The sequence below is a fragment of the Orcinus orca genome, chromosome 19, assembly GCF_937001465.1.
Source record: "Orcinus orca chromosome 19, mOrcOrc1.1, whole genome shotgun sequence".
In the NCBI taxonomy this organism is placed as follows: Eukaryota; Metazoa; Chordata; class Mammalia; order Artiodactyla; family Delphinidae; genus Orcinus; species Orcinus orca.
The window spans coordinates 45,387,381-45,414,635 of record NC_064577.1 but is presented as its reverse complement, the minus strand read 5'-3'; the positions used below and the strand labels follow the sequence as shown (position 1 = coordinate 45,414,635).

Sequence of the window (27,255 nt, the reverse complement as noted above, 5' to 3'; positions counted from 1 at the left end):
ACGAAGATCTCGCACGAGGCAATGAAGATCCTGCACAACTAAGACCTGGCGCAGCCACATAAATAAAGATTTTTAAAAAGGCACAAAAATATGAATGACATGGCACTAATAGACCATGAAAAGGACACTGGCTTAAACACAGAGAGCCGAAACAAGGCACCTTGTTTAACTTCATCTGGGAATGCATGGTGACTTTTTTTTTTTTGCTGCCATGGGCATGTTGGTTGATTTGGGGCTTATGAATAAATTTTAATGAGTAGGCAAATTCCCAAATACAGAATCCATGATTAATAAGACGACTGCCTCTAGACAAAAGCTTACAAAACTAAAATTCCTAACACCCAAGAACAAATTTGAAGCCTTATGCATGTATGTGCTGTCGGTAAGTCTCAAACTGGGGTAATCCTAAAGAGCTTACTTTACTATCCTCTATATCTCCCACCATTAGGTACCAACTCAGGGTCCTGTATTCATTTGAGTGTTCAATGTGTATCAGGCCAACTGACAATGTTCAGGTTTCTTCCACTTACTCATTCACTTAATACCAGTGTAATTCCACTACATGCCAGGAACTGTATAGACAGATCACAGGACAAAAGGACAAACAACAATATTCACATGGTCCCTGCCTGTGGAACTTATGACTTTCCTGTTTCACTTACTGAAATCAATGAGCATCTTGCCATAGCCCTGTCTCATGTACTGAGGCATGGTAAGGATACAGGATACATTGTAGTTGAGGAATGAATTCTTTTCCTAAAATCAAGAGCAAACAGATGAGTGGGTCATGAGAATTTGGAACCAAAGGTATCAGCAGTCCCACAGATACAAAACAAGGTTGCTTGCAAAATATATGCTAACTAGTCCTGAGGAGTGGCTGTCAGGCTCACAGCTGGTACATCCACACCCTTTATTATGATCCCAGGGTGTCCCTAGCTCTAAGATTTCCAGTCTCATCTTAAGGGGGCTGACTCTGGGTTCCTTACAGGCACAGAGCAAGGCAAGAAGGTTTAGAACACTGAGTCAGTCTAGAGCAGCCCTCTTTAAAAGCAGTATTTCAAAAGAGTGTTGCCTACTGGAGAAGGGAGGGAATCCAAACAGTAAGTCCCCATTCTGGAAGGGGGTCAAAACACAATTAAATCACATACTGCATGATTCCATTTATGTGAAATGTCCAGAACAGGCAAACTGATAGAGACAGTGGGGCTGGGAGGGAATGAGTGGAAATGAGGAGTGACTACTTATGGGTATGGGGTTTCTTACTGGGGTAACAAAAACTGATTGTGGTGACTGCCAGGTGGTTGCACAACTCTGTGAACATGCTAAAAACCACTACACCATACACTTTAAATGAGTGAATTGTATGGTAGGGGAATTATATTTCAATAAAGTTGTTATATTAAAAAGTCATAAGCAAAATCTGGCCTTGAGTCTTTAAAGGCACAGTGGCGTTATCAACTGAAGGAGCCCAGCTAGAAAACCAGGCAAAAGGAACATATTCCTGGTTTTAAGCTAATACCACAGAGAAGAGCAAAGCCAGGAGAGCTGGTTGGCTTGACTACAAGATGTGGGCTTGTGGGTTAGTAGGCAGGGCCCTGGCCATTAATTAATGGGCAGCTTCAATCCACAAGTCCAGAAATGAATAAATCAGAAGCTTTTAATAAAGAATTGCACATTTTCATTAAATAATCTTTGATACGTGGATTTCTACCCCACCCCCGCCACCCTTTAAGAAAAGGGCTGACATCATTGCCCAGGGAGCTGCCTCTTTCCATCAGTGATCTGCGTCACCATATGCCAACATCAATCACCCTGCTCTGGTCATCAGCTTCTTAATCTCCAGATCCTGCTGACCTTGGAAAAATATCCAATCAGGTGACAACCAGTGTTGTCTGCTTCTGTCATAACATAGAACAGGAAGGGTTCCACATCATAATATAATGTCTTGTGGTCCAGAAAAAGCTTGGCCAACAGGCACAGGTTTTGGCAGTAGATCTGGAAGTAGAGAAACGACGTTTATGTGTGGGCCAGTGATTCTTATACTTATCAGATAAAGGCCTAAAATTTAAAGATCATACCATTATTGTTAATGAAGCAGAAATTGTGTATTTTGGCCAATAGAAGAGTTCTATCTTCTTTACAAGGTGAGATGGAGATAAAACAAATTTCTGAAACCTGTGAATGTACAACACTTTCACCCCTTTTTCTGATGTCAGCACTTTTTACCTTGTTTTTCTTGCCATCCACTTCAAACACAGAGATTGAACCTTTGCGATATATCTCATCTCCGGGTGGGTGTTTCCACACACACTTAGCCTGCAAGAGAATGGAATTCACATCAGAGAAACAAACCTTCCCAGTAAGAATGCTGCTCAAAAGTGAAAAGGAATCACAGGTCAAATTTAGTTAGCTGAGATGGACAGGTGGACAAACCTGAGAACATACAGCAAAACAGATTTTCTTTTTAGTGAAACGAATAAAGGTTTCTAAAGTCACTGCAATATATTTATGGTATTTTTATAGCAGTTTGGAACAGGCTTTCTGGATTATATTCTGGCACTGTTCCAACCCAGGAGATTAAAATCATCTACCACGTAAAAGCAAGATAAATTTAAAAAAATACCCCAGCTTATTATAAAATGCCTTGTGCCAACAGGAAATTCTTAAGCAGCTTAATTCCAGCAGCTGAGAGTTGCTAGGTAAAGGTACTCTCACCTTTACCAGAAACTTCTCATTACCACCTAAACCATTATGGTCTTCTTTTTTTCAGATTAGAAAACAGACCCAGTGATAAAAACCATGCCCCCCTCTCCAAGTGTTCCGTTTGTTATACTGTAATGAAATAGGAGCATGTCCTTCTGTGGCTTAAAAAAAAAAAAAAAAAAGGCAAGGAAGCCTGGTTGAGCAGCAGGAAGCAGGGGGAGCGGAGGAGGGAGGAAGACAGGACAACGGACACTGACTTGGCCACAAGGGGGCACAAGGTACTACTTTCCTCACCCTCAATTGCTAATAGATTTAATGCAGCCGGGAAGCCACTGCTGTAAATGGGGGAATTTTTAAAAGGTTTTATGTAAAATACTTTTAAAAATATCATTTAAAAGGCATATGTATATGGAATATTTTTTTATTAAATTTTATTGTGACTCTTTCGGTCAACTCAAGAATCATGCCCCAACTTGTCACATGTAAGGCCACATATGCAGTAACTGGTCTTGTTTCAAGAAAGCTCCACCTGTAGTTTGTTCCTATCTCCACCTCTCTATTCATGTTGGCTTTTCCCAACAATAAGCAAACGAACACCAATTATCTTCAGAAACAGAAGCCAAACTGTTGGCCAAATGGCCGAAGAAAGCCCATTTCTGTGATTGTGCCTAAAGCAATAGGGGTCTTCAGACGTGTGAACTAAAATAGGTTTTTATTTCATGAAATTCAATTTTTGTAACTCATATAATACAGTAGAGAACCTCAAATATTCAGAATGTTTACTTGATCCTCAGATTTATCTAGGCCCTCTGTTTGCTCCCCCTACTACTATTTCTTGCCTTTTAGCTACTTCATTGGTTAGTGCCACTAAATAAACAGAAACAAAAAGAAAAAGGGCACCAATAGTAAGCAGTTCATATCAGTAAAAATACCAGTCTTTCACATAGCAAACCCTAAATGAGGTTATCTCCATGGTCTTCAATCATGGAGTCCAGTCCTCACTCATCACCCACCTGCCCTCCCTCCCCGTCCCCCCTCCCCACATCCTTCCCCACCCAGTCTAGTGGGAGCCTAGTGGGCTGGAGTCTAGAGGGCTTAATCAGCAGTGGCAGTTCTGGGCCACTACGTACTCCAGAGTTGGGAACACCAAAAAGCAATTATCACCAAACTGGGGAGGAGAGTCTTATGACAGAAATCATAGGAAGTCTGGGTTATAGATTCTCAGCATGTGGAAATCCTGGGAAATAAAGACGGAAGGGGAAGGGAAAAGAGACACCCTAAAAGGCCTTAGAGCCACAATTACGTTGTGACTATGGAAATAAGAAAAAAGATAGGTTTCCCCACCTGACAGACTAATCTCCACCCCGACCCTTCCCCATCCCTGCTCCATGGCAGAAATTCCCTTTAAGACAAGCCTTTTCATTCCATAACTAAGGAAAGAAAAATGGCTTAAAACTGCAAAATACCTAGTGAGCACATTTGTCAACAATAAAATCAGATTCAAGTGTTTATTCCTATTTTCACAGGAATAAGACCATTCAGAAACCAGAAAACACTAAGCAACTCAAGGGAGGGGCTGACCTAAGGACCCATTCTGTTAATTTCATAATTTGTCTTTCTTAAGCAAGTGTTCATTTAACACACATTTATGGGGCATTAACTGCCCATGCTAGCTGCTGGGGATACAAAAGGTGAGTCACGTCCCATTTCTGTCTAATGAAGGTCTATCTAATGAAGTCCACTTATTTTCATCTAGTTGAGACATAGAAAAACTGTGGGCAGAGGTAATTCACATCCCAAGGGAGAAACAGACAAGAGCAGGCAGCAAGAAAAAAGACAGGGAGATGAGTATGACAGGATGTGGTTAAGGGCCACCCAGGCTTGCCACAGGCTGTATATCCCGACTCTGAAATGTGGCTTTCAATTTCCTGTGCCTTCGTCCCATTTCCCATTTCTGTGGACCACTTAGAGGTGCTTAGATAGATGTCTAAATCTAGAGATCCCACAGCTTATCACCACCATGGTCATGGACCCCCAAACAACTTACCATGTGTCGGCGGAGTATTGTTTGGCTCTTCATGTATTTTAAACAGAATTCACACATGTAAAGACGTCCCAGTCGTGCATATTCCTCAGGATAGGGAGAATGGTACCACGTATCAAGCTCATAGCGACCAAAAGCAATTGTTTTAATCATGTTGCTCCCCTCTGTGATTTGGCCTTGCAGCCTTAACTTCTCCTGTTGTGGACAAGAAATTAAGTCAAAGGAGGATTAGAATTGATCATTTCTGTTGTTGTTAAGCTGTGTGCACGCCACCATGCTAGGCTATGAGGAAAAAAAAATCAGATTTGGCTTCTATCTCACGAGAAACTTGCACTGAAGAGAACTACAGGAGCATAGATAACCAGAACTAGGAAGCTTACAGAAAATGTAACTATCTGCACAGCCCAGAGCACAGACCTCAATAGTGGCTTTTCTCTGCTCCCTGCCACACTCTGGGCCTCATCTCCTGAACAAGTCCTTGGTAAAATTTTATTTTTACCAGCCAGAACCAAACTGAATGATAAAAGGCAAATCTATCACAAATACTCCCTACACCTTTACGAAACATTCTAAAACTAAACAAAAGATTCTCTAGAATGTGCTTTACATATCTGCAGCTTTTATAAAGCTGCGAGGATCTTCATGACATACAGCCATGGCAGCCATCCTCTCAGCTTAGGTCCTTTAAAAAATATTTTTGAAAGAGGGATGATGCTTTAATTCTGGAACCTAAAGCTAGAAAGTAGAAGATATTTTTGGATGCCTGTGCCCACTCAGCGGCTATGAGTTGGCTACAGAAATAATTTTGAATAACCAGGTAAAGAGTTGTGAAAAGCTGACCTAGGAAATGCTCTGTTCCAGGGTAGGAGAGAGGAAACCAACAGCAGCAACCCAGCCTAGCCAAGGGCAGCTCTCAAACCCTGCCTCCCACAAAACTTTCAACAAGTCTATTCGAGAATTTTTAAATAAAGTATTCAATACAATTTTTTTAAAGAGGAAGATGAAATTCACTTTACAAGCTATATTTCCTTGAAGACATTCAATTCATTAAATCCGAGGTAAACTCAAGCACAATTCTTGTTTTTGGCAGCACCGTGCATCATGCGGGATCTTAGTTCCCAGACCAGGGATCAAACCCATGCCCCCTCCAGTGGAAGCACAGAGTCTTAACCACTGGACCACCAGGCAAGATCCCTCATTCACAATTTTCTTAAAGCAAAACTGTTGAAAATTCTGCCTAGGGAATCAAAACTAAATGGTAACTATAAATAAAAATCAGAAGAGGAAAATCTTAATACATGAAACTAGGCTGTGTCAAAGAATAATTTTCAAATATCTGACAACAACTGTGTCCATTATTCCTCTTCACCGTTCTCTTTATTCTTTTATAGCTGTAATGAAGGGCTGAGGCAACCCTGCAAAGAGGAGTTCCTGTTTAGGTTAAGAGGACAACAGAGAGGGGTTATCTCCCAGTCTAGAGGTTCTTGGAATTGCAAATGACCCACCTGACACAAAGGGATACCTGTTGTTTTACCCAGCTAACCACCACCACAAAACAGGTCCTTCCAGGAGTTGAGGTGGGGAGGAAAAACTTTAAGGGACGAGGGAAGGGAGGAGGGGTAATTAATTTTAAATATGAATGGGAAGGAAGAAAGTCTCAAATAAGGATGGCTGGGGGAAGGGGAAAGAGTCAACCAGCAAGGTATATTTAATCCCCATCAAATTGACTGCTAATCATTTTTCTTGGCACTTCCAAGTGCCCCTCACAAGTGGTCCTCAGCTTGGAGGTTTTACTACTCACCAGATCCTCTGAAGCCCGGGCTTGTGCTCTTCGGAAAAGGTCCAAGTCATACTCGCTAGTCAGGTTTTCCAAAAGAGGTTCCCGAGTGTTCCCATAGGTCTGCCTGTGTTCCTAGGAAAATAACCAGAGCATGATACTCTCTGCTTCTAAGAACTTAATCTATTGCATTTCAATGGATGCCAACCAGAGGGCCAAGAACAACCATAAGCTATTTATTTAGTGCCTACTATTTGCTAGGCATTATACTAGGCACTAGGGATTGAGTACAAAATAAACTATTTATCAGACAGATTAATTCCAGAAGACACCCACTACCCACCCTAGTGAACCTGGAAAGGAAATGCTCTTATAATCTCTCCAAAAGTGAGTTTCATTCTTTGGAACTCTATGCTTCCATTTCTTTCTCTGAAAATGTGCGTGACAATACAAAGAAATAAAATACAACAAACCCAAAGGCACTACCAATTCCTAGAATCCTAAAATCTGGAAGGAACCTTGGTGGATACTCCCCATTTAAAAACAAAACCAAATAAAAACTAGAATCTCTAAGCTTTCGAGTCTAAGATTTTAGACTGAATAAAATCTGCAGGTAGGAAGGGGCAGTTGGACTAAGCAGTCTTTTGTAAACTCCTTCACTTGAACTGCTGCAGCACCCACCACTACACGATCCACCAAAGGTACCATAATGCTCCTACTTTAGAACTCCAGCCCAAGTGCACTGGAAAAAAGGCTGGCCTCTGAGAAATGTTTTACTCAATATTAAGCAAGAACAAGGGACAGAACAGACATAGAAAATTAGAATCATAGAAATAATCCAGTTTTAAATAAGTAACAAATCTTACCATGGCAGTCACTACACAAATATCCTTTCACAAGAAAGAAATTCCACAGGGGAAACTTCGCTTTTAACCTTTGATTCTAGCCCTTCCCACTCCGTCCTAGACTCCACCTCCTACCCAGAGAACAGAAGATAATGGTTGTTAAGAGGAGCAGATGGCTCATCCCAGGAAGAACTCAGTAGATTTCGCTCATATATTATCATATGAAGAAACCACTCACCAGCATCTATTAAAATTTCTTCCGCTTAATCTGAAATTAAAATTTCTTCCGCTTAATCTGGGCCCATCTGATGGATATCTTTTTTAATTTGGGCTGTTATCTAATACTTGGGTTTTAAGTATAAGTTATTTCTTCTAGTTTCATGAATTTTTTTAAAAAACCTTTAAAAAATCCTATCCAGCATTTTTACCAGGAAGGTTCAGTCCAAATAACCTAGCCCAAACTAGTGGAAAGCAAATGTAAGGTAAATTTCAGGAGGTTTTACTTCAGACACTCTCTCTACCTGTATGATTCTGGGAAAATTACCTCTCTAAATCTCAGTTTCCCATCTATAAAACAGGTGAAATACCATCCATCTTTGTAACAAAGATTATGGGAGCAACATAACCACAGTGACTACCTAGCACATAAGCACTCAATAAATGGTATTATCGTATTATTACACCTCTACCCAACTTGTAGATAAAAACACTGAACAAGACAGAGGGGAAGCATACAACTTCCCCCCCACAGCCCATTTCTAGAGCCTTCCCTCTCTCTACAAACCCAGCACAGTCTGGAGCAGGTGTTTAGCTACAAACTCACCCCACAGCCTCCACACATCGCAAATTGGACCATCTCCATTTACTCGTAAGGGTATCATTTTTAAGACAGTGATGACTACCACACTGTCTTAAAAATGATACCCTTATGAGTAAATGGAGATGGTAGTAAATGGTAGTAAATTTGCTACAAAAGCAAATACATAGTTGGGCATATTTCTGTCTTAATGAAGCCATGCTAAGTATTCACAAACCATACTTTTAATAATCTATTCTAATGACTAAGTAAACAAAGAGTCCAACTCCATGAAAAAATAAAAATACACATCAGAAGAAGATGCCAAAACATTAACAGTGGTTTATATCTGGGAGGGTGATTTTTTTATAATTTTTCTTTTCTATAGTTGGTATTTTCAAAGTAAACGCTATGAAGATATTTATAATAAATCTTTACTTAAAAATTAATATTTTGTGCAAAAAAATTTTGGAAGAATTTTTAATAAAACGGGGAAATCAGCTTAAGATAGGTAAATGAAAACACAGAATTAAAAGCTGTACTTATAATAATATCCAAACTATGTAAATAAGGCATTGTAAAAAGCTAGAAAGTTTTATCTCAAAATGCTAGCTTATTTTTAGGTTATTTTTAGGTAGTAGGATTAGTGTTGATTTCTGAATACTTTCCTTAATTTTTCTATATTTTTATTACAAACGTGCACTACTTTTAAAACTAGAAAAATAAATTAAAACACTACAAAAAGACCTATTATACAATGTATCACCCAATTAATACCTTTTATCATGTAGGTATTTTATTCTTCCATTACAGGAAATGCACTACTGCTTAGCTTGAATACTCTTCCTTACACAGACATCTCCAACATCATGGTATTTGTTCGAGCGGGTAAATTTAACCCTTTAAACCTAAAGTGAGGATTACAAACTAAAGGATTCAATTTTTCATTTAAATTCTAACAGTATTTTGTTTTTCGAGGACTCCCAGTTCCATTCTTATTGGGGAATTATATATAGTGAACTCTAACTGCCAGAGTCCTGTTACTTACAGAGCATACCAAATGGCAAATGTGAAAAGCAGAATCTTAGTAACCAAAAGGAATCAAATGTGATAGCAAGAGTTCATGGTAATTAAATATTTAACTTTTTCTCACCATATATTTCTCTTTCTGTTCTTTGCTCAGCCCAGAATTTCTTTTCTTCCTGAGTTCAGCAACCTTTTCCTTATATCGCAACTGCCTCTCTGTTGGTGCCTAAAAAGAAGGAGAAAATTGAGAAGTTAGCTAGAAAACTCATTATGTAATTAAGTTTCTAAATGAAAGTAACATACACCAAAGAAGGGGTGGGGGGGCGGGGGTGGGACGCCAGATGCATTACGGGCACCCTGTGAATAATGCGGTAATTTTAAAACTCTAAATGGGGTTCCCTCATCACCTAGAACACTACCCTGTCAGTTAATACGAGTTCAGGAAATGTATAATACTTTAATATTGATCCAAACAGAATATAAACTAAGGATGGAAGCAACGGGAATAAAAGATCATTTCAATTCAATAGGCATTTACTGAATGCTTACAGTTTTCCAAGTACTGATACGAAAATGAATAAAAATTTAAAAACTGATTTAGAACCCAAGATAGACAATGAAGACAAGTGTAGAGTGCTTTTACCTGCCAAGCACTGGGAACAGGTACTTTACATGCATAATTTAGCTGACTACACTGCCAGGTAGGTATTATTCAAGGCAATAAAGTTTAGGGAGGTTAGCTGACCTGCCCAAGACCACACAGCTAGAGTAACAGAATCGCCGTATTCAAAGCCAGATCTGTTTGGCTCCAAAGTCAAACTTCTCCCTCATCACCGTGCCTCCTCTGCTATCCACTTATAATCTAACCACAGAAACAGACATCCATATGATGAGCTATGTGTATATAATATGTGCCAAAGGCTAAACTTACAATCTGAGAACATTGCAAATAGGAATACGTGAGGGAGAAATTCATTATGGTAGAAGATTTGGGAAGAATTCCTACAACAGCTAAGAGTTGCACAAGGCCTTGAAGGAGAAACACAATCTATTCTTGGTATAAGTATAGAGTTCTAGGGAGAAAAACAGCAAGAGAAAGACCAAAGGCATTCAGGGGGAACAAGGAATTAAATGTAATCAATGGGCATGAATGTTCAGAGAGGCAGAAAGATTAGAGTGAAGCACCATCTTGGAATCCAACAGAAAAGAGAAGCAGAAGAAAACTGACATAAACAACAAGCGTCAAATGCTAAGGAAGTTACTGGTGACATTGGAAACATACCACCAGAGCAGAGGGGCCTGAAAGTAAATTATAATGGGTTAGAAAATGGATGCAAATAAGGAAATAGAGCAGCAAGTATAATCTTTCAAATAATCAAGATCACCTATTATTACTAATATTATTATTACCATTATTATTATTATTCTAGGTAGCACGATCCCTTCTTTTATGAGGGAGAAGTTTTTTTCTTGAAAATTCACTATTTGGAAAAAGTACGATTCTAAGTTTATGACCAAAGACCAGTTAGCCAGACACAGCATAGAAAACGAGGCATGGATATACCTAAAGACCATGACAGGGCAGAGGAGATCCAAGACTTGGCTCTCCAACTGTAAATGGCCAGAGCTTTAACAAGGCCCGTACCTGGTGCCTGGTTGCATGCCTGTTGTTGTCATCTTGCCTGTGGGACAGCATCCTTTCTTCTATCTGCTTATCCCGGCTCTGTGCTCTCACCTGCAACCATCAACAACGTCAATCAATCCACCTGCCTCTAAGACTGTTTACTTAAAGTGCAAGAATACAATAGTAATCCCTTGAATTTACACTGTACTTTTACTTTCAAAGGGTCTTCACATTTAGTATCACAATCTCTATAAGAAATAGATAAGGCAAGCTTCACATTCTGTTTTCTCAGCCATTATCCGAGAATCAGAGAAGTGACATAATTACAGCCAGGTGGTGGTAAAGCTAAGATTTTAAGTAAGTCTGATGACTCTGAGCCTCTGTACTCGTTCCATTGTGCAACAGTATGTGTGAGGAAGTGCAAGAACAGAGTAAAGAAGTACAAAGAAAAGGTCAGATACTTGGGATCAAGTCTACAGAGAAATTTAACTCTGTAGTTATGACCTTAGACAAATCACATTGGCTCTCCAAGTCTCAAATTCATCTTCTGGGCAGTGAGGACTCATATCCAACTCCCTATTCTACCTCAACACTAAAACTCAGCACGGTCAAAACAGAGTGACTGACACTCTCCCACAAATCTGCTCCACCCCAAATCTTCCCTGTAGCAATAAATAGCAACACTTTCTAAACAACTGATCAGGTCAAAAACTTGAACGTCATGCTTGATTGTTCTCTTTCTCTCCCACCTCACAATGAATTCATCAGCAACTCTATCAGGCTGCCCCCCTCCAAAACATATCCTGAGTCCAACCAATTCTGACCATCTCCACTGACAATGACACTAAACCAAGCCACCATCTACTGCCTAAGCCTCAGACACAGCCTATCTACCCTGTGTCAACTCTTGCCCCCTCCAGTCCACTCTCCACATACCAGCAAGCTGTGATTTTTAAACAGTGTTTATGATATTACACCACGCCTCTGTTAAAGCCCTTCGAATGCCTCCCACGGCCGTCAGAACACAGGCATACTCCTTTTGCCAAGGCCTACAGGTCCTTCATGATATGGATCCTGCTTCATCACTTCCCATCACGTTCCAGCCACACTGGCCTACTTTCCACCCTTCAAATGCAACCGTTTATCCCTGTCTCACGGCCTTTGTGTTTGCCCATACTTCTCCTCAGGACCTAGACACAACTAACTGCCTCTTTGCCGTCACCCATGGCTCAGATAAAATGTCTTTCTCCACAGCCCAAGCAAGAGCACTGCCAAACCCTGTCACCCCCAAAACAGTCACTCTGTTTAACCTTTTCATTTCTCACAGCATTACCACTACACGAAATTCTTAATTGCTTACTAATTTTATATGTTGATTTTGCCTTCCCCCATGAAAATGTAAACTCATTGAATTCAGTCTTTTGACTGAATATAAAATGGTAATATCACTGATTGCAATCATTTACTGGAAAACTCAGAGTAATTCTGTACATGCAAGTACTTTAAAAACTCTGGGTTTTTAGTAAATGTGAGGAATTAGCCTCATCTTTCCATTTGGGATTCTAAATGTAATAAAAATATGTATCTTTCAGAAATTCTCCTGATCCGCACAAGCACATGGTCCAGTAGTAAAGATGGGTTATGCTGAGCCTGATTCCCCTTGTGAAAAAGAGCACAAAAGAGGAAAGTACAGGAAATGCGTTCCTTTTTTCAGAATTTTCTTCCCCACACTGAAAATTTTCTTTTTCTTTTCTTTTCTTTTTTTTTTTTTTTGCGCGGTACGCAGGCCTCTCACTATTGTGGCCTCTCCCGTTGCGGAGCACAGGCTCCGGACGCGCAGGCTCAGCGGCCATGGCTCATGGGCCCAGCCGCTCCGCAGCACGTGGGATCCTCCCGGACTGGAGCACGAACCCGTGTCCCCTGCATCGGCAGGCGGACTCTCAACCACGGCGCCACCAGGGAAGCCCTCTTTTTCTTTTTTAAAAATAAATTGCTTAAGGCAACATGTTCATACTGCTATTAGCCAACAATTTAAAAAGTTATACCTTAAGAAGACTTTTATGTAAAACCATCCATAGTATCAGATCGTTATATTTAAAGACAAGTGGTAACAGACAACTCTCAAAAACCAGAGTTCACAGTTATTTTCAGAGAAAGAAGCACCTAATGACTTGTCAGCTTCTGATGCAGATGTTGGAAGAGCTGTTCCTGTTTTGATCTGGTCTCACACTAATGGGAAGATAATGGGAAGACCTACCACTTCTACAGAGAACAGAAGAAACTGCCTGGCTTGTATTAGAGATCTGGGATGAAGGAAGATAAGAGTAAGTATCCACAACCTCAAAATCCAAGTAAGCATTGAAAGTATACTACTTTGCTGAAAGACTAAACAACACAGAACGAAACTTTCCCTCCTGTGGTCTACTTGTAAATAAGAGAACATATTTCTGAATCAGGGAGAATTAATGTTAGCTGGGGAATCTCATTTTTCTCAGGAGGAAACTGGCCCAAACAGGAATAAACCTGTTATCCTGGCCTTCTTAGCAAAATAACAACTATAAAAATGACAATTAATACTTTGGTCTAACCAACTTGGGTAACCTGTCCAAATACTACCTGAGCAATGCATTTAATTAGTAATATTTTCAACTCCTGCTTGCCCATAATTAGTTTCTTGGTTTCTCCTTGGTAGCAACAACCCATGGAGAAACATACAAAATAGGATCTTAGGCTCTACTCCTAAATCCATTATTCCAAACCCCAAAGGTTATTTAGAACTATATTTTTCAAGAATGTAAGACAAGAATTAGCCAAGAGTAGGTGTGATTGAGAGTAACAAAAAGAAAAGTATTTCACAGAAACAGACAAAGAAAGAGGAAAAGAATTTTGAAAAACTTTTAAAAAGCAAAATGTCCTCATAGATTTATAAGAAGAGAAACTAATGCATAAATATTGAGATCACATATTTATGCAAATTATTCCTTAGTGGAAAAGGTCCCTAGCAATCTTTGAAGATAATTTTCAACAGAAAATATCAAAGCACTTGGAGGATGATGTTCCAAATAGTCCATAGATAATCTCATTGTTAATTTCTCTCAAAACACTCACTACGTAGAATAATTCATTTGTCTGGTTTTTTTCTTAACACAGTTGTTTTTTATAATGTTTCCTCCTCTAGAATGTAAGAACATGGACCTTGCCCATTTTGTTCACACTGTATCCCCATTGTTTAGCAAAGTACCTGGCAAATGGTAAGCACTCAATAAGTATATGTTGAATAAATGACAATACAGTTACCTTGCATTCATCAGCTGAGAGATTATGATAGAGAGGGCATCCTGATATAGAGAAATGTCTCTCGTGTTTTCCTGTAAGGTGTCCTGTTAAAGGAGGAAAAAACTTAATCTCAAGATGAAAGATTTAAGCTTGTAAAGTCATATTTTTCTCTACCTTTTTTTACAGTATCATTTTATCACATACATGTCTGATTACAGATTAAATCCATCAAAGGTAAGTGCTGTTAGGGTCATAACTTGCACCCACAATAATTTTTTTTCTTCCACAGGTTGGATCTAGCAATCTTTGAACACACTTGCATATATTCAGTATAAATTATAGTTCCTTCTTTTCTGATAATTCCTTCTCAAATTCCAAAATGTCATTAAGCCCATAAACTTATTTAAAAGGCACAAAGTTGGGCTTCCCTGGTGGCACAGTGGTTAAGAATCCGCCTGCCAATGCAGAGGACGCGGGTTCGAGCCCTGGTCCGGGAAGATCCCACATGCCGCAGAGCAACTGAGCCCATGTGCCACAACTACTGAGTGTGTGCTCTACAGCCCGCGAGCCACAACTACTGAAGCCTGCGCACCTAGAGCCTGTGCTCCGCAACAAGAGAAGCCACTGCAATGAGAAGCTCGCATACCACAAGGAAGAGTAGCCCCTGCTCACCGCAACTAGAGAAAGCCTGCGCACAGCAACGAAGACCCAGTGCAGCCAAAAATAAATAAACAAATTTAAATAAGTAAATAAAAATAAAAGGCACAAAGTTACAAGCAAGAATATTTTCTTTTGGTGGAATTTAACTTTCCTATGCTAAACTGATCAAGTCATATGTATAGTAAGTACTTTCCTTTCTGTTATGCAATGTTATACAATCTGAATTGAACTTTTTTTTTTTTTTTGGCTGTGTTGGGTCTTCGTTGCTGCGCGTGGGCTTTCTCTACTTGCGGTGAGCAGGAGCTACTCTTCATTGCGGTGCACGGGCTTCTCACTGCGGTGGCTTCTCTTACTGTGGAAAATGGGCTCTAGGCACGCGGGCTTCAGTAGTTGTGGCATGTGGGCTCAGTAGCTGTGGCTCTCAGGCTCTAGAGCGCAGGCTCAGTAGTTGTGGCACACAGGCTTAGATGCTCTGCAGCATGTGGGATACTCCTGGACCAGGGCTCGAACCTGTGTCCCCTGCATTGGCAGGTGGATTCTTAACCACTGTGCCATCAGGGAAGTCCTTTTTTTTAAAAAAATTTATTTATTTATTTTTGGCTGCGTTGGGTCTTCATTGCTGCGCATAGGCTTTCTACAGTTGTGGCAAGTGAGGGCTACTCTTCGTTGCGGTGCACAGGCTTCTCACTGCGGGTGGCTTCTCTTGTTGTGGAGCACAGGCTCTAGGTGCACGGGCTTCAACAGTTGTGGCACACAGGCTCAGTAGTTGTGACTCGCGGGCTCTAGAGCGCAGGCTCAGTAGATGTGGTGCATGGGCTTAGCTGCTCCACGGCATGTAGGATCTTCCTGGACCAGGGCTCGAACCTGTGTCCCCTGCATTGGCAGGCGGATTCTTAACCGCTTCGCCACCCTGGAAGCCCCTGAACTTCTTTCAAAAATCAAAAGAAACTTATGAAAAATGGAGAAGGAAGTGTCCTTTTCTATCATATAAGGAAACATACCTTGATAACTTTGGACCAGATTAAATATATTCATTCTTTTGGAGGGGTGGCTGGTTTTGTTTAAAGATTTAGCCTTCTTCTATAATCAAACTTTTATATTATTCATTCATTCATTTATTTATAAAATACATAAACTTTTAATCAGGAAGTTTGCACAAGGCCCTCTTAAGAAGGGAAGATGAAGATATTAGGAAAAACAATACAGAAAGCTCATTTTATCTAAAAGGGTATCTCTTCATTTTTCTATTTCTCATGTGGTTTGTGAAAATACACAGAGAATTGATTATTTCATTTTTATATGTCCCTTCAATCAAAAGGTTTATCAAACACCTAAGATTGAGAGGGATGGTGAGCCAAGGCTAATGAGATAAAAAGATAAGTGAGCTAAGCTAAATTGCAGATCTACAAAAACCTTTATCTTTCTTGGGGTAAAGGAGACATTTAAAAGGGATTTAAAAATTATACAAGATTTACAGAGTAAGCTTTAAAGGGTAAAAACAGGGAATTCCCTGGTGGCCCAGTGGTCGGGGCTCCGTGCTCTCACTGCCAAGGGCCTGGGTTTGATCCCTGGTCGGGGAACTAAGATCCCACAAGCCTTGCAGCGCAGCCAAAAAATAAATAAATAAAGGGTAAAAACAGTCCAAGTACTGGGGGAGAGGGGAATTAATATATGATATGCAGGCTGCCATGTCTCCAGGACTATATTATTTAAAACGTAATATTAGAGATCCACACATTTATCTTAGACACAAAATACTACCCTCACTGATCAAACACTATGTACAAAATGTAAAGTATCATCGCTATGGCAAGCTTTTTAGATACTATGCATCTGTAACTGCTGAATAAATTATTCAAGTTTGTTTTATTTTATAATATGTAAACTACAACCAATATGTCTATATTAAAAGTTTAAAAATGATAGCTGTTCTATTGACCTAGCAATTCCACTGCTATGAATTTATCCAGCAGATTTTCTAGAGACACCAAAATACATACATACAAGGCTATCAATTACAGTACTGTTCAAAATAGCTTTAAGAAAAAAAAAGTTAAAAAATGAGAAACAATATAAATGTCAATCAATACAGGACAATTTAAATAATTTCTGAACTTTCAATATAATGGAATTCTCTATATCCTTTAAACAGATGGACCTCTGAGTGCCAATAAATATCTAAGATGTCAAACCACTGTATATTTTCCTTTTTCTAAATAACAAAAAAAGAAATACATGTACATATACACGTGTGCTATATATGTATAGAAACTTATCAGCATTCATAAAAAACTACCAATAGTAGTATTATATCTAGGGCATGGTTCTGGGGATATGAGTGAAGGAGAACTTTTACTTAGCACTCAAGACCTCCTGTAGGGTTTTAATTTTTCAAAAGCACATCCTACTTTCATACCAAAATTACCAAGAAAAAAAAATTAACGACACTGTTTTGCCTAAGATGAAGAGTGGAACAGGAACCAGAATAATATTGGAAGCTCTGGTTCATACTTTTCAATCTTCGCCAATACATTAAAACCAAAAGTCAAGTAAACTTTCCCGTGATGCAGCAGATTTATACTTACTCTCTGGTCTCTACCACATTAAGGGTGCTGAGTCCAGGACATAAATAACACAGAATTAGTCCCCCACTCTAACCTCATTCTGGTCTGTCTCCTCCTCCCCATTCTGGTCTATCTGCTTCAGGCATATTGGCCCCTAAAGTATTCCTCAAAGGGACTTCCCTGGAGGTCCAGTGGTTAAGACTCTGTGCTCCCAGTGCAGAGGGCACGGGTTGATCCCTAGTCAGGGAACTAAGACCCTGCATGCTGCACGGCGCAGCACCCCCAACCCTCCCAAAAAAATACTCCTCAAAGTGGTTAAGCATTCTCCTGCCCCAGACCCTGTGCACTTGCTGTTCCCTCTACCATAATGCTTATCCCCCAGATACTCAAATGGTTCACTCTCTCACTTATCTCAGGTTTCTGCTCAAATATCACCATATCAGAGTGGCTTTCCCAACTCACACACGCTTGTATGTGCAGTATCCTACTCTTCAAAGCATACATCTCCAGTTGATGTATTACACATCTGTTTTGCCTTCCCCAGTTAGACTATAAGCTACATGAGGGTAGGGAATCTGACATGTTCACAACTCCACCCCCAGAATTTAAAACAGTCAATAAGTATTGAATGACTGATTACACATAGTACATAAAATAAAAGTAACAATCTAAGGATGCGCGGATACCAACAAGCAGAGCTGAGGAAAATTCCTTCTCCTGCTGTGTGGCAATGAGATCCTCTTACTGTCTGAAAGCATATTAGCTATCTCTTGTACTAGTGTTTATATACTGTCTATTCTTAGTTTTTCATTATTTATCTCAAGGAAATTGATTTAGGCCTGAAACAACTACCTTGAGTAACAACTGGTGTAGTGTTCAGGGGAACTTTTGCTTTACTTATGCATTTTGATGGCCTGAAATTACCTAAGAAACTGCTGCTAAGACCAGGAAAGGATCCAAATAAATAAAATACTAGGGAAAATGTACTGGTGGTCTGCAAAGCAGCAACTTACTCTGTTCTACTTTTTTTCTGAACCTGGTGGCCACATTCAATGGCTAAATTTTATTTATTTATTTATTTTTGGCTGTGTTGGGTCTTTGTTGTGGTGTGTGTGCTTCTCATTGCGGCAGCTTCTCTTGCTGTGGAGCACGGGCTGTAGGCATGCGAGCTTCAGTAGCTGTGGCACATGGGCTCTGCAGTTGTGGCTCGCAGGCTCTAGAGTGCAGGCTCAGTAGCTGTGGAGCACAGGCTTAGGTGCCCTGTGGCATGTAGGATCTTCCCAAACCAGGGCTCAAACCCGTGTCCCCTGAATTGGCAGGCGGATTCTTAACCACTGCGCCACCAGGGAAGTCCCCAAAGGCTAAATTTGTAGATAGAAAGAGAGGCCCCTTATCTTCCAATCAGCACCTTTCAACTCTAGACAAAAGCTTAGCCCAACATTTGCACCTAATCTCAGTTAAGGAGCACAAATAAGGTTTTTAAACCATTACTAGAATCCCTCAGTAAGGGGGAAAAATAAGTCATAAGAAAATAATGAAATATTCATCTATCTGTGAAGAAATGCTTATCTAGTTTATACTTACTAAAGCACACAAAGCCACAAGACCTAAAATTACAGAAGTCACAAAAGGCCAGGGTCTCATCTGTACTCCTTACCTTCAGAACCTCTTGACCAAAAAAATCTGTTTTTCTCATTTCCTTAATAGCTATGGCCATACAACCATTATTCATCACTAACTTACAGTCTATTAGTCCTCAGTAAGCTTGAACGAAGCACCGCACAATGAGATATTTAGAGATAACTGGTTTTCTGTTTTGTTTTTGCTGGAAAAATGAGAGAATTTTTCACTGGGAAAAGCTCTCAATAAACTGAATGGCCCATCACAGTTAATTTCCTTGTAACCAAATCTGTTACTATGGATAAGAGGCCAAGAAGCAGAGATGCTTTTTTTTTTGGCTGCGTTGGGTCTTCATTGCTTCTCGCGGGCTTTCTCTAGATGCAGAGAGCATGGGCTACTCTTCCTTGTGGTGTGTGGGCTTCTCATTGCGATGGCTTGTCTTGTTGCAGAGCATGGGCTCTATGCATGCAGGCTTTGGCAGTTGCGGCTTGCGGGCTCTAGAGTGTAGGCTCAGTAGTTGTGGCGCATGGGCTTAGGTGCTCCGTGGCACGTGGGATCTTACCGGACCAGGGCTGCAACCCATGTCCCCTGCAATGGCGGGAGGATTCTTAACCACTGCGCCACCAGGGAAGTCCCAAAGATGCTTTTATTCAAGCGGGCAATTCAGAGTTATTCTGAGGAGTGATCACTGAAGAGCCTAAGAAGCTAAGTCGCAATGGAACACTGAACATTTCTGGGTGATCCTAATTCCAGAGGGAGAGAGAACCACATATCACAGGGTGTCATGAGGCTTGGGCACACTTACCTAGGGAGTTACAGCCTGGTGTAGGACACTTCATATTGAAATTGTAGCTTTCATGGAAGCGGCGGCGCTTGGGGCGATGAGAGAGATCACTGCCTGAGTCCTTCAAGGACATGTCCTTGGCAATGCTCTCATCGTGAGAAACGTTGGGGCTGGAGATGTCTATATCAGACTCGGAAGAAGGGGCATTTCCAGTTGGCGTTCGAGGTGGAGACTCATCGTGATCAGCGGTATTTTTAGTTTCTAAAGTAAAAGCAATTGGTAGAACTCATGAATGGGGTTTATTTTATTTAGAGGGTTATTATATTCAGAAGAGCTTATGGGCTTTCCAAGACCCTCTTTCTACGATTTAACCAGTAACTTTTAGCCACTTATCTGCCATAAAACTAAATAGAAAATGAAGAGAAACTAATAACATCATTCCTCTTTTGCAACTTTAAATCCTGACTAAAATTCCATTTGGAGTTTACCTAATGCATTTTACTTATCTGTGTTTCTCCCAAGCCCCAAATCATGGGTAATCAAAACTGGATGGGAATAAATCTTTAAAAAACATTACCACCCCACTCTCCTTCCAGGAGATACACAGGATGGAAGATAAACGAAAATGGTTCTTTCTGGATGACACTGAACAGACTTGGTGTGAGACTGTGAATGGACCTGACTAACTCTAAATTAGGGGTTGCAAACCAAATGCCTACCGGGGCTGAGCAAGGCCAAATCGAGAGCTGACTGTCCCTCTCAAGGGGACAACTACTACTCAGTTCCAGCCAATTATTACTGTGGTGAATGGCCACCTAATGTTCCCAGAGCTTTCTATTTTTTAAAAGAAACTAGTAACTCAGGTTTTTACATGAAATCTTTGTTTTTTCAAATACTGGCAACAAAACTTTTTTTAAAAAGTAAATACGGTTCCATCAAACCAGCTGACCAGACTTCCCTGGTGGTCTAGTGGTTAAGACTCTGAGCTTCCACTGCAGGGGCCGCTGGTTCCATCCCTGGTTGGGGAAGTTACACATGCCGTGGGGTGTTGGCAGGCTAAAAGCCTAAAGCCTTTCATCTAAGGCCTCTGATTTGGGCTGCTGAATCACAACCTCAATACCTTACCATTCCCCATTACTGATGGGTCACTCCTCTTCAGAAATTCAGAGATAAATGGACTGACAAGCAGGCTGTAAGAAAATGTGCTTTAAGCCTTCTTCATCTGTGGGTAAGAGGTACCCAGTCCCTTTTGCCTACTGCAGGTCCAATCAAATATATTCCAGCTACTCTGGACCTCAAGAGTACTAGAGTACCAAACTTGACCTCAGCAAGACACAAAAAAGGAATCAGACACACCAGCATTCACCTAGCTGAATTTTGTATTGGGCATCTATCTATCTGCAGTGGCTCCAAGCCTCCCTTAAGAGGAAACTGACTAGACCCTCTCTGTAATGGGTCCAAATCATACCACACCCACTCACCTCTATCTGAAAAGTCAACCACCTGCTCAGTTTCTGAGCCAGATGAACGAGTCTGCCGAAGAGGGTATTTTTTCGGAGTCACTGGGGTAGGCTGCTGCTGACTACGGGTCACTCTCCTGGTAGAATAAGCAGGCTCCTCAGTGCCAAAAGACTGCAAATTTCGAACAGGACTGGAATCTGATCCCGATTTTTAAAAACAATAAAACAATTAAAGAAAAAAGAAGGAAATCTGTTTTATTTCCCAGTGGTATGACTTATTAGCACATAGGCCCTCCTCTTCATATTTCACAAAATCCAACAAATCCTCAAAATACCCATTTTATTGAACTAAATATAAGCAAAATAGATCAGGTATAGAGATGCAATACAGCAAGGAATTAATAGTTTAGGCTCTGGAATCAAGACTGAACGTGATTCAATTCCACTTCATCATACTAACTAGCTGTGGCATCTTGGGCAAGTTAATCTCTCCAAGCCTGTTTCCTGATCTATAAAAAATGGGGCAAAACTAGTAGCATATTCCTCATACATTTTGTGTGAGAATACGTGGAATAATTCATGTAAGGCACCTAACATGATCCCTAGGTAGCTAAATCTAGTGCTTTATAAATATTAGCTACGTCCTCTCTTTCTTCCTTTATCTAACCCACCAGAAAACAGATGCTCTACTACTAAAGGTATATCAATATACGAATATTTCCTTTCCTTAAGGATCTCTTTTTTTTCTTCCTGATTACCCTATCTGATACCCTAAAGCAAAATAGTATTAGATTCGTAAAGGGCAAGGCAAGACTACAACTTTTAAAATTCTTTTGGATAGAGAAGTCTATTCTGAAGCACCCAGTAGCCTTTTCTCATCTCTACTCTGATGACACTCAAAAAAGGAATAAAAGAAATTCAGAGCTAAAATTAAAGCATATTTTAATCAACAAAAAATCCTAACATGTATATCTTACAGATTCTGCAAAGAAGAAAACTGAAATTCTCCAACTCTTGTGTAAAAGTTAGCACACAGCTAGGTTTTCAGTTTGCATACCTCCAGGGGGCTCCATTCACAATGTACTGATAGTCTACATTTGCTTTAGAGAGGGTCATCTTACATGGACCACACTGTGAACGGTGCCCCATGGAGTTGTGTGACTCAGTGGTCATAAAGTATAACTAGAAAGAGACCCGGAGCTCGTGTAATTCCTAGCTATTTTGAATATTTACAACTTTCAGGTGTCCAGGGCATGATCAATTATACTTTCTAAGAACACTTATGCCCATTCCTTTGCATATACTGTACTCTCTACCTATAATAACACTTTCCCATCTTTCAACTTGTAAATTCCTACTAGATCCCGTAAGATTTCCATATCTGGGCTTCCACGGTACTCTATGCAAACCTCTCTCAGAGCCGGTTCCACAATGCATTACCATACCAGTTTACATCCCGAACTAAACTGTGAGCTCCTTGAGGGCAGGAAGTATGATTTTTCTATCATGGTATTCCAGTACATAGCATAGTACCTGAATTATAGTAGCCATTTATCAATATTCCCATTATGGCAAAAGATAAAACTTAAAAGTTGAGAAATCAAGAGACAACATCTATACTTCAGCTCAAATATTAGATTCAAAAATAAAGTAAGGAACAGTTGCTGAGAATGTTCCCACTTTCTTGCTTGAAAGAAGAGATGTTCTTCTCTCATTTTGCAACATGCTTATACAAAGCACTAACCAAATCAACACTGTTTAAGCGCTCTAAGTATATTATATTTTCCCTCTTAACTTATTATCGCCTGTTGATCATCAGCTTTTTGTATTCATTATAACTTTCTTTCTTCCCCAGGGAATCCCAGAGCAGAGCCAAGAGGGTTTAGGGGTACCCTCCAAATCTAAGCCCAGATAGCTAATTGCACTAGAGAACCTTCTGACACCAAGATTCTCTGTTCTTTACTACCAAAGCAAAATTCTGGGTATTTACAATTGATAGTTAGGTCAACTATTTATATTTATTACCTGTACCTGACTATATTACAGAATTAAACGTGGCTTTAAAAGTATTGGGCCTCCTATAATAACAAGTTCAAGAGACTATTTTAAGTCCCTAGGCCTAAACCATTCTAATGAAAGTGAAAAGATAGCATTCTCATTTTACTGATAGGGAAACAGTAATCTATAAAAAATTAAATGACTCAGGACATACATGTGTCACACACCTATTAAACCAGACATAGTTCCTTTGGGTCTACAAATTGGACAGTACCCCCAACAGAACCATTTTTAAAAACCTGATACTTCGCAGTCATTTACTCTGCATTTTACCAGATTCTGTCATCAACATCAAGACATGGGACCAGTTTCCACAGTAACTAGCACCATAATGTGATGTCCAGTCAGCTGTGAGGTGTGGTCAGGAAGAAGGAAGCCGCCTTTTACCTTGGGAACTCTGGCTTAGTCGGGCTGAGGAGCGGGTGACTCGGGCAGATCGCCGGGATGTGCCGTCACTCTCTGAACTGTCTGTGTGCTCGAGATCTGTAGAAAAATCGGAATCTTCGGTTCCATCTGAACTACTGCCTGCATTCCTCTGTAACACCATAGATCCAAACATTAGCACAGAAACATTTACTCTGTGGGTCTGAATTAACACTGGGAAAAAAACGAACTGTGATACTGAAAACACCAAGTTCAAACCTAAGAAAGGATTCCACAGACAACTTTCCTTTATTTAGAGCATTTAAATGAAACAACCTACAAATAATGCACCCTTATTAAATAAACACAGAAAGAGAATTCTTACTGTATTATCGTTAATTCTGAAACAAGTCCATCTGGAGGTCAGTACCACAAACTGGAAAGTATTCTACTCAAAACAGATCGGTTGACATAACCATGTACTTACAGAAAGTCCAGAGTAATGAGAAAAATGTTAGTACTAGACCCCATTGAAATTCAGAGTAGCTTTTGTACAAAGTCTCCATCAACAGCTATTACATTTTTAAAAACTACACACTAATTCAAAATGTCATGGTCCACAACTCTGATCCCAAAAGAACTTAAGGAGAAAAAGAGTAACATTCTTCTTTCTTATCTACTTTTGAAGTTTCTCCACATGAATGGCAGAAGTGCTTTAAGAAAGCGGGGAAGGGAGCGGCTTGCACATGAAGACTCATAGGTATGCAAAAACAAAAGGTTTTTAAAAATCATCTTTTAGGGCTTCCCTGGTGGCGCAGTGGTTGAGAGTCTGCCTGCCGATGCAAGGGACACAGGTTCGTGCCCCGGTCTGGGAAGATCCCACATGCCGCGAAGCGGCTGGGCCCGTGAGCCATGGCCGCTGAGGCTGCGCGTCTGGAGCCTGTGCTCCGCAACGGGAGAGGCCACAACAGTGAGAGGCCCGCGCACCGCAAAAAAAAAAAAAAAAAAAAAAAAAAAAATCATCTTTTAAATAATTATTTGTCAATTGTTAGCCTCCTGAGGCATGATTAACCATAAAGATAACTTTTATCAACTGAGCATTAACACTATACCTTTTACTAAACCAGAAAGAGAAATGTATTTGCTAAAAGAATAAAAAACAAAAAAACACCAAAGTTTCAAATTACAAGTCCCCAATTCTTTATTCAAAACCCTCAGGACCAGCTGTATTTAGAATTCATAACTTTTTAGAATTTTGGAAAGGGAATAATTTGCATATATGCTGCAAATAACACCATTTCTGCAGCAAAATATGTAAACAATCACACTAAATGAGACACACGAAAACTCAGGACAGTTTAGGACAGGTTTTGTCACCAAATAAGTTACTAGAAAATCTACATTTTCAAGAGCTCTTTGTATATGGGAATTGAAGAAAGGGGACTGTGGGCCTATTCCAAGGCACCAGTACTATTCCTGCATTTGGTAAGCCTTAACATAAATACCACCTGTCAATGTACGTCATTTTAGGAGACATTAAAAAGTGTAAATATTTGAAAGCCTCTGTGAAGAGAAACATTTCTTCAGAAGTGAACAATACCACCCAATTTTCCAAATATTTCAAGTCTAATCTGCCCAGATAATGAGTGGAGGCCCCAGAGAGGGTCACAGAAAATTGACAGGATAAAAGGGGGAATCTTAAAGGTCATCTAGTCCAATTACCCAGATATTTGAATCCCTGATCATCTCTGACCATCCCTTCCTGGCTTGACTGTAGAACTCAGTTCTTCTCTCTGGCTTTCACCAATCTACTTCTCATCTTATTCCAGAACAGACTTAATTGCTCTCCCACTTCTCTGACATTAAGCTTTGTACATTACTGCCAAGTAGAGAATTTACTAGATCCTTCTACAGTTATTTATATGTCTGTTTTCCCCATCAGACTCTGATTTCCTTAAGCCAGGGTTCACGTCTAATTAATTTCTGAATCCCCAGCAACCAGCACGTAGCAAGTAGTCAATAAGCATTTGTTGAACTGAATTAGATTTGTTCTGTAGTCCTGGCTCTGCCATTGCCTAATTGAGTAGCTTGGGGCACTCCAATAAGCCTCTGTTTAGCTGAGAAAAGAAGGGATGGGAGTGTCCTTAGGTGATTTCATAAGTCCCATCTAATTCTACAAAGTTTCTGATTTTACGAACTGCATTTTCTAGGCGCTGTCCAACTAAGGAAACAATAATAATTACAGCGTAGGAGCAACAGGCCAGAGTGAGATCCCTTGGGAGTGGGCGCTGGTTCTCCACCACCCAGTCCTCTGCTTTGTTGTGTCCCCCGCGGGGAAAGGAAGGATGCTCCAAAACCCCGCCTCTCCTCCTATGAGCATCTCCAGACGGAAGAGAGGGGGATTCGTGCCACCCAATCGCGGCCCCGCTAAACCGCGCCCCCACAGGACAGACTGCCAAGCCCAGCCAATCAAGAGAAAAGGGATCGTTCTCTACCGCCAGTAGGAGAGCGGTGGGGCCGGGCCCAGACACCGCCCCCACACGCGGGGAGGTGACCATTGAGCCCAAATGGGCGGTGTCACCAGCCAATCAATATGCTTCTAGACGTTTCAGCGACCAGTTAACGAGAAGAACGCCTCCGAGCCAGGCAAGCAGAGGGCGGGAATAGTTGCAAGCATAGGCCGAGGCCAGGGTCGGGCCCACATTTTTCTGTTGGGTATGGACAGAAGAGAGGGTTGCTGAGCTAGGTTCGGGGGAGCGGGAAGTTGGAATCCAACCACTGTGAGGCGTGGCCAACTGCGTCACGTTGCTCAAAAGACTGTCCTTAGAAACCCGCCATCCCTCCTGTCCCGTTCCTCTCACCTTCCTTCGCGGCATTGCCGGCGGCTGCGGCCCGACGGTTCCGATTCGGGCAGCGGCGGCAGCAGCAGTAGGAACGGTGGCTCCGGCGGGCTCCGTGGCGGCCTCTGTAGCAGTCCCAATCCTGCGTACGATCCCAAGTGCCTCCTGCTTCACAGCGTCTACAGCCTTCTGCGCAGGCGCCGCGGGCTGAGGCGCTTTTTCCTCTACTTCCGGCTGGGGTTCGCGTCACCTGACGTTGCGGGTCAGAGAGGATGCTGGGAGGTTCGCTCCTCCGGTGAGGCTACTGAGCGCCATTTTGGACTTGGTCAGGAAGTGACACCGATGGTGGAAACCGGGGTGAGCCGTGTTTAGTTAGGGGAATGGCACCCTTTGTAGGCGTGGGTAGCCATTCCTGTTTGGGGCAGAAGCCCGACAGTTGAAGTTAACGGTTCTCATCTTTACCTTGGGCAACATTTCCCTTCCCGGTCGTTTTCATTTCCGAAGTCGGAGAAGGAAAGCCCCAGAATCCATCAGGTTGCCGAGGTTTAACGCCTTCGTCGCCGAATTGGCTAAAGGACGTTTCCGTTTATGACATAAACTCAAAGTTGGGAAGGGGTATTTTGCAGAAGAAACTATATTTTAACAGCCATCCTGTGTCTCAAAGTGGTGAGAATGGGGGCTTGTGAAAGGAACGAAAGGGTAGCGTCTATCATCGGGAAGTTTCTTGTCTGGTAGAGGAGACATTGTCCTTGCCCTTAGCGAACAGCAAGTAAGTTAATCCGATCACTCGCGAAAGGAGACAGAACCATTCTCCA

General features: G+C 41.0%; 1 protein-coding gene across 6 annotated transcripts in view; it reads right to left on the bottom strand.

The window, feature by feature from the left end:
• The window catches only part of KAT7 (lysine acetyltransferase 7), a 33,243-nt gene extending 6,614 nt beyond the window's left edge, over positions 1 to 26,629 (bottom strand). For 2 of the 6 annotated variants that reach the window (XR_004478589.2, XM_033410911.2), the window contains exons 1-13: positions 26,462 to 26,629; positions 23,625 to 23,772; positions 21,201 to 21,377; positions 19,741 to 19,980; positions 14,113 to 14,195; positions 10,837 to 10,926; positions 9,319 to 9,417; positions 6,549 to 6,659; positions 4,751 to 4,942; positions 2,227 to 2,316; positions 2,079 to 2,135; positions 1,855 to 1,995; positions 663 to 756 (exon numbers count right to left, since the gene is read on the bottom strand). Coding sequence is in view for 5 of the 6 variants with exons in the window: in XM_033410911.2 (XP_033266802.1) it covers positions 663 to 756; positions 1,855 to 1,995; positions 2,079 to 2,135; positions 2,227 to 2,316; positions 4,751 to 4,942; positions 6,549 to 6,659; positions 9,319 to 9,417; positions 10,837 to 10,926; positions 14,113 to 14,195; positions 19,741 to 19,980; positions 21,201 to 21,377; positions 23,625 to 23,772; positions 26,462 to 26,476 (1,537 nt within the window). In the remaining variant the exon portion in view is untranslated. The remainder of the gene's footprint in view (positions 1 to 662; positions 757 to 1,854; positions 1,996 to 2,078; positions 2,136 to 2,226; positions 2,317 to 4,750; positions 4,943 to 6,548; positions 6,660 to 9,318; positions 9,418 to 10,836; positions 10,927 to 14,112; positions 14,196 to 19,740; positions 19,981 to 21,200; positions 21,378 to 23,624; positions 23,773 to 26,461) is intronic. The other 4 variants (XM_033410915.2, XM_004282634.4, XM_033410912.2 and 1 more) reach the window with 4 other exon arrangements.
• Positions 26,630 to 27,255: the final 626 nt, after the last annotated feature.